At 37.9% G+C, this 11,510-nt stretch overlaps 1 protein-coding gene across 1 annotated transcript; it reads left to right on the plus strand.

Moving 5' to 3' along the window:
- The first annotated feature begins 3,616 nt into the window (after positions 1-3,616).
- Positions 3,617-4,555, plus strand: LOC129562931 (olfactory receptor 4K13-like). The gene has a single exon (XM_055436436.2). It carries the CDS (start codon positions 3,617-3,619, stop codon positions 4,553-4,555), a length of 939 nt encoding a protein of 312 aa, XP_055292411.2.
- Positions 4,556-11,510: the final 6,955 nt, after the last annotated feature.

Raw genomic sequence — 11,510 nt, forward strand, 5'->3', positions numbered from 1 at the left:
TGTATAAGAGAGGCCTTAATGCGCTCTGAAGGGTTTGGTTATACGACAAAGGAATTTGTGTAGCTAAGAAGGAGAAAACAAGCAAGGATGGGAAAAAAAAATGCGTGAAGAATGTAGAAAGCCATGAAGTTTCTGCTGAAAGAGATGTTGAATTTTTTCAATACTAGAAAATAGTATTGGATTGGTTGGTGAAGGGCTGACTATGAAGACCTAAGTACATTTGGGGACTCATAATATAGTTAGAAATTTATATAAGTTTTTAAGAAAACAATGATATGATGAAAACAGAATTTTTATGGGAAATGTTAAAATCCTAAAATCAACTGCATTTGTGGGGTGATTATATATGCATCATCTATTGATGTAAAATCAAATTCTGTATAGCTGCAAAAAGTTTATAATTTTTGTGCACTCATATGAACATATCTTTAATTTTTAAGTGAAAAACCCAAGGGAAATGACTATGTGTGTAGCATGAACACTTGTTGTCTTATAAATATATACACTAATATACATAACACACACACAAACACTATACTAGTATGTTATTATTTTTTTTGAATGCTATCTAGGATACAAATGGCTTACAGTTAGTGATCCTGTTATGTGTGACATGGTATTTTTTCCCCATTAGTATAAGCTACTTTTACTTTTTAAAAAGTAATCTAAAGGAAAACTATATTTTTAACAAATATTTTAAAATGGTGATTGTTTCTGTTTTAAAAGATTCAACATTCAATTTGACATATGATTAAAATTTCCAATTTCTATTGACTTTGCTCTATAACTAATTTTAATCTAGATCCTGAATATATAATGCATAATTCACTTATTCAACCATTCTTTCAACAGATATTTAAGTGTCATGCACAGATGCTAAAATGTGTATAAATTACTTTATGTGTTTCTTGAGAGAACTGTCCTGTTCTCTTTAAATGAAGTTTCAAAAATTAGATTTTAAAAAGGATCACTGTAAGGGATCCTTAAAATACTAGACTGTAGCCGAAAGGAGCTATAAACTTTCTAGACATGGAAATGAATACCTTTACAAACTTGATGTGATTTAGTACTTTATGTCAATTCATATTTCTCAGAGTAGGAAACTGGCCAAAAGATATGTTCATATAGTGAAAAATGCAGCCTCATTTGGAAAATGTATTAATACTATGAAGTTGTTTTGAAGAAACTGAATATACACCATTATGATGCTTTTTCTTTCTGTTTTTGATGATTGGGAGAGTAAATTGTAGGAAATTGATGGGATAGAGGCTTGGAGATGCATGGATATCCCCATTCACAGAAGGCACCTTCACATGAAAATATTTCTCCCTGTCTGCTGGGTATCAATGGGGCAAAAAGAAAGACTATATTTTATTTCCTGAAGGAGATTTATAAAAACAGGTAATTTAGAAATCGTTTATGACTATGCTAAAGTGTTTGACTATGTGGATCACAACAAACTTGAAAATCCTTAAGGAGATGAGAATACCAGGCCATCTTACCTGCCTTCTGAGAAATCCGCTTGCAGATCAAGAAGCAACAGTTAGAACTGGACATGGAACAATGGACTGGTTCCAAATTGGGAAAGGAGTACCTTATATATAGAGTACATCATGAGAAACGCTGGGCTGGATGAAGAACAAGCTGAAATCAAGATTTCTGAGAGAATATCAGTAACCTCAGATATGCAGATAACATCACCCTTAAGGCAGAAAGTGAAGAGGAACTAAAGAGCTTCTTTATGAGGATGAAAGAGGAGGGTGAAAAAGCTGGCTTAAAACTCAACACTCAAAAACCTAAGGTCATGGCATCCGGTCCTATCACTTCATGGCAAATAGATAGGGAAACAATGGAAACGGTGAGAGACTTTATTTTGGGGGGCTCCAAAATCACTGCAGATGGTAATTGCAGCCATAAAAGATGCTTGCTCCTTGGAAGAAAAGCTATGGCCTACCTGCTGCTGCTGCTAAGTCGCTTCCGTCATGTCCGACTCTGTGCGACCCCACAGACGGCAACCCACCAGGCTCCCCCATCCCTGAGATTCTCCAAAAAAGCAGAGACATTACTTTGCCAATCAAGGTCCGTCTAGTCAAGGCTATGGTTTTTCCAGTGGTCATGTATGGATATGACAGTTGGACCATAAAGAAGGCTGAGCACTGAAGAATTGATGCTTTTGAACTGTGTGGTGTTGAAGACTCTTGAGAGTCCTTTGGACTTCAAGGAGATCCAACCAGTCCATCCTAAAAGAAATCAGTCCTGAATATTCATTGGAAGGACTGATACTGAAGCTGAAACTCCACTACTTTGGTCACTTGATGCGAAGAACTGACTCACTGGAAAAGACCCTGATGCGGGGGTAGATTGAAGGTGGGAGTAGAAGGGGACAACAGAGGATGAGATGGTTGGATGTCATCACTGACTCAATTGACATGAGTTTGCGTAAACTCAGAATTGTTGATGGACATGGAACCTGATGTGCAGCAGTCCATGATATCGCAAAGAGTTGGACATGACTGAGCGACTGAACTGGAAAGCAATTTTTAAAAAGCAAAGCTAGTCAAATCAGTTTTGCAATAAGCATGGGCTTAATTAGGTGATTTTACTGCAAAATTTGTATAAGCTAGTTGCCTCAAACTTTCTCAGTTATTGTGAAGCCTGTCACAGATATACTTGCGAGAAACAACCAGTGGTCCTCTATACAGCAATAAGCAAACAAAATACAAATAAATGAATACAAACCAGAAATGAAATAAAATCAGCTACATTTGGCTGTGGATTTTTTTCACCTTTTGTACTTTTTGCCCAGAATTCTAAAGTAGGCATCTGATGTGAATACAGTTAAATTTTGAGTGAATAAGTTGTATATTTATATATTTTTTAAAAATGTGTAATGACCACCACTAGTAAAGCTGTGAGACATTGTTGCACTGGAGCATGGAATGGAGCATGGAAAAATAAAGGTAGATTTCTCAGGAACTAAAAGCATATATTTAAACCTTAATTTATGTTTTAATTCATAGTTCTTTACCAAAATATATTCCAAAATATAGTTCTTGTGAATCATGCGTATATTGTCTACATTTCTAATTTCCAGATTAAAAATTTCAATATTACTCTGTTGATATAAAACCCACCATAATTATCTAATGCATGGTTATCTTTATAGCACGAAGAGGCGTTTAGTGCCTTGTAGTCTAATTTTTTTATTTTATAGAGACGGAAACTTGACCACCAAAAGGAAAATGGCTTATTCTATGTTGCTCAATGAATGGCTCTGCTAGGTGTTGTATTGAAACCTTCTAATTCCAAGTTCACAGCCTTATAAAATTGAGGTTTCATAATTTTGTGGTTTCATAACTATTTTTATTTTTGTTTTTCAGAAATGTATATTCTGAATTCTACCCTTATTTGGATACTTCTCTGGACCTTTTAGTAAATCACTGACCAACAAAAATTCCCAAAAGTAGAAGGTGCTTATAAATTCAAATACCCTATCTAAATAGCGAAGTTGGTCATCAGCATGAACCACCCTTATGTAAGCATAATTTTCCTACTCCTTATTCTTACTCATTTTGATTATTACAGGATTAAGTAGACAACCAGACAAGTGGATGACATGGAAAAGACAAACCATTCAGTGGTATCTGAGTTCATTTTGCTGGGACTTTCCAAATCTCAGAATCTTCAGATTTTATTCTTTCTGGGATTCTCTGTGGTCTATGGAGGGATTGTGTTGGGAAACCTCCTCATCTTAGTCACTGTGATCTTTGACTCATGCCTTCACACACCAATGTATTTTCTGCTTATCAATCTCTCCTGTATTGATATGATCCTGGCTTCTTTTGCTACCCCTAAGATGATTGTAGATTTCCTCCGAGACCGGAAGACCATCTCCTGGTGGGGATGTTATTCTCAGATGTTCTTCATGCACCTCCTAGGTGGGAGTGAGATGATGTTGCTTGTAGCCATGGCAATAGACAGATACGTTGCCATTTGCAAACCCCTCCATTACATGACCATCATGAGCCCACGAGTGCTCACTGGGCTACTGTTATCCTCTTACGCAGTTGGATTTGTGCACTCGTCTAGTCAAATGGCTTTCATGTTGAATTTGCCCTTCTGTGGTCCCAATGTTGTGGACAGCTTTTTCTGTGACCTACCCCTTGTGCTCAAACTCGCCTGCGAGGACACCTATGTGCTCCAACTCCTGGTCATTGCTGACAGCGGCCTCCTGTCCCTGGTCTGCTTCCTCCTCCTGCTTGTCTCCTACACGGTAATTATTTACTCTGTCAGGCACCACACTGGCAGTGGTCCCTCTAAGGCTTTCTCCACTCTCTCAGCACACATCACAGTAGTGACTCTGTTCTTTGCCCCTTGTGTCTTTATCTATGTATGGCCCTTCAGCAGATATTCCATAGACAAAATTCTTTCTGTGTTTTATACGATTTTCACACCTCTCTTAAATCCTATTATTTATACATTAAGGAATCAAGAGGTAAAAGCAGCCATTTGGAAGATAAAGACTCGACATACAAATTCAAAGCACGCTTTGTAGATGACACCGCTGAAGAGGTGTTTGGACATTATTTAGGAATGCACTTTAAATGCATTTCAAGTTCTGTAAAACAGTATGTGTGATTGTTAAAAAGGAAGCCTCCCTATTGTCACCCTTAATGTTTAAATGCATAATATCTACAGTCTGGCAGGTGTGCGTTGAAATCCCACCTTCACCACTTTCTCTCATGCAAATTTGAACAAAATGAATAAATTCTCTGCAGCTTAGTTTCTTTATCTAGAAAAACTTCCTCGAATGTTTCTTTTACTATTTTCAGTTCAGTTCAGTTCAGTTCAGTCGCTCAGGTGTGTCCAACTCTTTGCGACCCCATGAATCACAGCACGCCAGGCCTCCCTGTCCATCACCAACTCTGGAGTTCACTCAAACTCATGTCCATCGAGTCGGTGATGCCATCCAACCATCTCATTCTCTGTTGTCCCCGTCTCCTCCTGCCCCCAACCCCTCCCATCATCAGAGTCTTTTCCAGTGAGTCAACTCGTCGCATGAAGTGGCCAAAGTATTTACTATTTTAGCAGGTCTTTAAGCTTTTGAACTGTAGTGTTGGAGAAGACTCTTGAGAGCCCCTTAAACTGCAAGGAGATCCAATCAGTCCATTCTAAAGGAGATCAATCCTGGGTGTTCACTGGAAGGACTGATGCTAAAGCTGAAACTGCAATACTTTGGCCACCTCATGCGACGAGTTGACTCACTGGAAAAGACTCTCACGCTGGGAGGAATTGGGGGCAGGAGGAAAAGGGGATGACAGAGAATGAGATGGTTGGATGGCATCACCAACTCGATGCACATGAGTTTGAGCAAACTCTGGGAGTTGGTGATGGACAGGAAGGCCTGGCATGCTGTGATTCAGGGGTTGCAAAGAGTCGGACACAACTGAGCGACTAAACTGAACTGAACTGAAACCTTGTAAAGTATATGATTATTGCTGCTATAATAGCTGCTGTCATTACAATGGTATTCTGCGTTTGGAATATGCACACAGATGACACTTCACATAGTTGTTTAGCTAAGGGCCTGGCTAACTACCTTGCTAGAGAGCTGCATTTTGTAACTAATCCCTAGTCAGTATGTATTAATTTTTAATTACCTACTTACCACAGTGCCTCCAACCATTCTGCATCTATTTAGTTAGGCTGCAAAATCCTGGAAGATATATCTAGGACTGTAAGGAGCATGGCCTAAGGATGGAGAGAGTGAACAAAATTTGCAGTTGTGTTGTGTCATGAAAGCACTATATTAAAGGATGCACAGCGTGCTGTCGAGATGCAGAGGAGCGACATCTAAATCAGAACAGGTTCAAGGAAGTCTTCCAGGAGAAGGCAATAATTGGAGTAAGCATTGGTTGGATAGAGAAGAAAGACATGCTGAGAAAGGGAGCTGTATAGGAGAACACAGGGAAGCAAGAAATAGGACACCTTGGAGGAAGCACACATAATTTTTTTGAGCTGGGACATGGAGTTTGATAGCAAGAGCTGAGGTAGAGAGTTAGGTCAAATGCAGTCTTATCTTATAAAAGAAGACCTACGGGACTCCTTGGCATTCAAAACTATATGATATGGAAATTAAAAGAGAAGGAAAAAGAAAGCATAGATTCTCCTGCCCCAAATAGTACATTGTACTGTTCTTATTCCAAGTTTGCCTTCTCCATTTCAGCTCTATCTATGATATTGCTCTTTGCCATCTAAGCAACTAAGCCTGGAACTGAATAAAAGGCAAAAGGAAATTTATGGCAACTGGTTATGGGAAGAGATGCCCATTGTCTTTTAACTGCAGCACACAATAAAAGAGAATCATCACATGTATGGAATTTATCATAGCTATGACCCGGAAAATAAAACATTAAATACTATGGCAGCAACACATCAATAGGTCATTTCTACATAAAAGGCACGTCACATCAACCTTAGTTGTTTTATACCGAAAAACCAGTTTCTGGATAAAACAATGTACATGCATACTGAATTCTATCTGGCTAGATATATCTTTTCTCTGAGCACATCTTGTAGAAATGCATCATAGATTTAGAATAGTCTACAGTCTTGTTTCTACAAGCGCATTACTGATTGATGGTTGTGGCCAAAAATTTGTAATTTAAATTATTTGTTATGTATTTTTTTATGCCATCGCAGAGTAAAACCACTAACTACTCAAGTTTTTCCCCCAAACAGTTGCATATTTTTCCACATCATTATTTTTAATATAATTTATCCTCCTTTCACTTCGTTATGTGAAATTTGTAAACTGTTGTTGTTAGGAGGAATAATATTTTCCCTCTCTCGCAATTCTGCTTGCCATCGACATAATACAGAAACATTCATCTTGATATTAGCAAGACTTCTCTCTTTTTGCACTTCCTTCCCTATACCACTCACTCACTATTCCTCTTGGTATGAAGCATGCTTTATAGATCATTAAGGTTTAAAAAGGAGACGGAGCATGAGGTCCTCATAGTTTTGCCCTTTCAGAGTTGCTCACACACTCATGAGTGCTCTTTCTGCTCTTGGTGTTAAACCTGAGTCAGGGATTATAACCTGCCTTCTAGGAGCAGATTTGGAAACATCTCAAAGTGTCTTCCTCTAAGAATTATCTGCTCTAGAAGTATGGGTAGTTAAATGTATACTTGCCCCTGTCTGTTTAAGTATTTGTTCTGCAAACCCTCCCTTTGGGTTTCAGGGTTAAAATTAAGGGGAAATAGTACAGAGACTTTCGGAGTTATACATTCAATACAGCTTTACCAGTAATAATATTGATACTCTGTCTCTTCTTTTTTCCTGATTCTATTTATAGACTGGCTCAGAACTCAGGAGGGGGAAGGGGTGATTAACACTTCTGAGAATCCTGCAGTCAATTCTTAGTACCCTCAGTTCAGTCAGTTCAGTTCAGTCGCACAGTCGTGTCTGACTCTTTGTGACCCCATGAATCACAGCACACCAGGCCTCCCTGTCCATCACCAACTCCCGGAGTTCACTCAAACTCATGTCCATCGAGTCGGTGATGCCATCCAGCCATCTCATTCTCTGTTGTCCCCGTCTCCTCCCGCCCCAAATCCCTCCCAGCATCAGACTCTTTTCCAGTGAGTCAACTCTAGTACTAGTATTAAGCTTTTTTCAAAAGTAGTTTTTAAATGGAAAAAAAAAAAATGACTCTCTTTAGTGTATCATTCTGTACGTTTGGACAAAAGCATATAGTCTTGTAAACATCACAATAACATAGGAGAGTTTCATTAAACCCCCAAATTCCCCTGGTCCCATTTGTAGTCAACCTTCTCTCCCTTGCTCTGGTCTTGGTACAAGTGATCTATTCTCTGTCCCTAGTGTTTTGTCTTTTCTAGACTTGGATCTGGAATGACATGGAATCATATAGAAATAGCTTTTTGAACACGACTTCCTTCATTTAGCATAATGCCTGTGAGATTCATTCAATAGCAAGTTGTTTTAATTACCATAAGCCCATGTTCATTTTAATATCTATTTATTAACTATCCCCATTACTATTCTTCTAAAATTATTCTGAAACCAATTCAGTTATTCATTGATATTGAGTAGAATACTTCTATGAAATAACCTACTGCTGCTACTGCTGCTAAGTCACTTCAGTCGTGTCCGACTCTGTGTGACCCCATAGATGGAAGCCCACCAGGCTCCCCCGTCCCTGGGATTCTCCAAGCAAGAACACTGGAGTGGATTGCCATTTCCTTCTCCAATGTGTGAAAGTGAAGTTGCTCAGTCGTGTCCGACCCTTAGCGACCCCATGGACTGCAGCCTACCAAGCTGCTCCATCCATGGGATTTTCTAGGCAAGAGTACTGGAGTGGCTTGCCATTGCCTTAGGTAATTATATTTGCACTCATCTTACACATCAATTTAGGGAGAAGTAAGATATTGACAATTTTGGGCTTTTTATTACAGAACATGTTTATTTCTGCACTTATTCAGGTCTTCTTTTATGTCCTACAACAACGTTTAATAAAGTTTTCCATTACATACTAAAACTATTAAAATTATAACATATTATTTTATTTAATTTTAATGTCATTTTCAATTGTATTTTTTGTTATTTCTGGAGTGAAGAAAGTCTAGTTTTATATATGTGTATGTGTTTGTGTGTGATACATATATATATTTACTTGAAATTAACCACTAAAATAAACTCTAAGTAATTCAAAATTTTATTCAATTTTGGGAGGCTTAGTATATAACATTTCAGCTATGATAAATATGTTTTTCTATTATTTTTCAGTATTTTATTTTATATCTTAGATCATGACATTTCGAGCACTTAGTACATTTTCTGAATTTTTTTCCAAAAAGCTGGAGAACAAAATAGATATTTGCCATAAAATTTGTGAGACAGTTCAACTCCAGTAAGATTTGCTGATTTTAATCTATTTATACAATATGTTGAATATTTTGCATTTTACAAAAATAATTTAATATTCGAGATAAAAACTACAGTTTGCACTTGGCTCATTTGACATGGATAAAATTGCTAATTTCATTGGAGCTACTGTTAACATTTCCAGTAGGTAGAGGTAAATCTTTTAGGTGGTATAAGAAATCTAAGAAAATGCATTTAAAGCTGGAAGTTAGACCGCCTATCAAAAATTAATACAAATTTATAAGGAGCTTGGGCGCCATCTAGAGAGAGCAACCTCCTGTTTCTCTTCCTGGCTTTAAACAAGAAATCAAGAATTAGGAAGGAGAATTTATAAGAATGGGATGAATTCTTCCCAATCCCCTCAATAGATTCGGCTCTAAGTCCTGTACCTCCCAAATAGGAAGTCAGGCTGATTATTCTCATCATTACCAAAAAATAGCTATTTTCACAGACAAGTTTTAACATTATTTTGAGAACTTTCTTTCCTCTAGTACCCATCAGCCAAGTCTATAATCCCAGTAGACATCACAACCTACTAAAAAGGCAAGTCAAACTATTAGTAGTAGCAAGAAATTATCTATTGCTTATGATTTAAAATTTTTGTAACCTACCATAGATTTACAAAACTAATTCTTTAACTTCTCTAAAAGTGTGGATGAGCCTTCTAAATTTGAGGAGGAACAAATACATATAATACTCATTATAATCTTAATTTGCAAGATTTTATTGTGAGCATAATTGGTCAGATTGGTTAATATGTCCCAAGAAAAATAGGAATTGTTTAAGGCTGCTATGGAAAGAGTGGTTAAAGGTAATTCTTCAGTCAGTATTCAAAAGACAGATTTTGAAAAATTAATAGAATTAAAATAATTTTTAATTAAAAATAATATAATGGATGAGAAACTAAGTAAATAACTTGGCTATCTCAGTATTATTAGCTACTTGATGATTTTATCCCCATTTTTATATATGAGGGGACTGTCACAGAGGGGCTTTATAATTTATCTAAGTTTCCATATCTAGTAAGTAAAGAACTAAGATTCAAACTCAGTCTGTTTTTAGACTCCATGCACCTCTTTATAATTCTTATGCTACCTCTACCTTTAACCCAAATTCTGGAAACCATATTTATAAACAACCCATTCCCAAAATCCTGAAAGAGTTTAAAAATTAACAGAGGGAAGTTGGGTCCATGGACAAATAATGCAAAAGCTAATTTATTTTCCTTTATACTCAAGATTTCTTGAAGTGATATTGAACACTTCAACTGTAAGACTTGCCTGTTCACAAGTATTGAGGTTTTGAAATAACCATATATAATAAATATGACGAAATTTTCAAGTAGTGTTGATTGTAAAAAGCTAAACAGTAAATAGTAAATAATTTTTAATTTTGCCATAGAGGTGTAGTCGGTAGAAAAGCATTTTCCAAAATTCATGTCCGCCTGAAATCTCAGGATGTGACCTTGCTTGGAAATAGTGTATTTGTGGATACAATAAAGATATTGGTATAAATGAGGTCATACTGGATTAGGGTGATCCCTGAATCCGATGAATGTGCCCTATGGAGACAGAAAAGGACACACAGTTACACAAACGAAATTCCATGTGAAGACACAATAGGCAGAGTTTGGAGTTACGCTGTCATAAACCAAGGAACACTTGGAGCTGCCAGAGCTGGAGGAGGCAAGAAGGGATCCTTTCCTGGAACTGTCAGAGGGAGCATGGTCCTGATGACACCTTTATTTCAGACTTCTACCTACTGGATGTGGAACAATAAATTTCTGTTGTTTTAAGCCACAGTGCTTGTAGCAATTTGTTATCGTAGCCCTAGGAAACTAATACAACCAAGGAAAGTTACTTCATGTACTAGAAAAAAATTAAGGCTAAATACAAAGTTGCACCACCAAATTAACATGAAAATCAGATTTTGAATGATGCAAATTGATGGCAAGAATGTGGAAATATAGGACTCATGCAACATTAGTGGGAGAAACCAGTTTGGAGAGAATTGTGGCATTATTTATTGGACAAGGGAATGGTAACCCACTGCAGTATTCTTGCCTGGAGAATCCCATGGATAGAGGAGCCTGATGGGCTACAGTCCATGAGGTCGCAAAGAGTTGGACAAGACTGAGTGGCTAACACACAATGGAACTAAATATATGCATATATTAATGCCAAGCAATTCCTCCCTCACACCCACTGGTGCTCACAAAGTGGCAGCTGATCCTGTAAGGGCCAGCGATGAGAAAGGCTCTGTGGATGGAACTGCCCCGAGCCTCACACTCCTCCTTTCCTTCATGTCACACTGGCCCCACCCAGGTGCCAGTGCCATGTCAGTCACCAGCTAGCCCCTGAGAAGATTTTAAGATGCCCCTTGGTGACTGGTGAGTGGTCCCCTTCTGGATCAGACCTTCCTGGGAAGGCTTATGGCTCTACCAGATGGAGAGAGGCCAGTGGTGGCATGCGGAGGAGACCTAGAACAGAAAGGGAGCAGAGACATGACCTGGGTGAGGATCTTGTCTATTTCCCAGCACCTCGACCAGTATCTGGCACACT

This window comes from Moschus berezovskii, chromosome 9 (genome assembly GCF_049115385.1).
Source record: "Moschus berezovskii isolate FMDL1 chromosome 9, NW_MosBer_1.0, whole genome shotgun sequence".
Classification (NCBI taxonomy): domain Eukaryota; kingdom Metazoa; phylum Chordata; class Mammalia; order Artiodactyla; family Moschidae; genus Moschus; species Moschus berezovskii.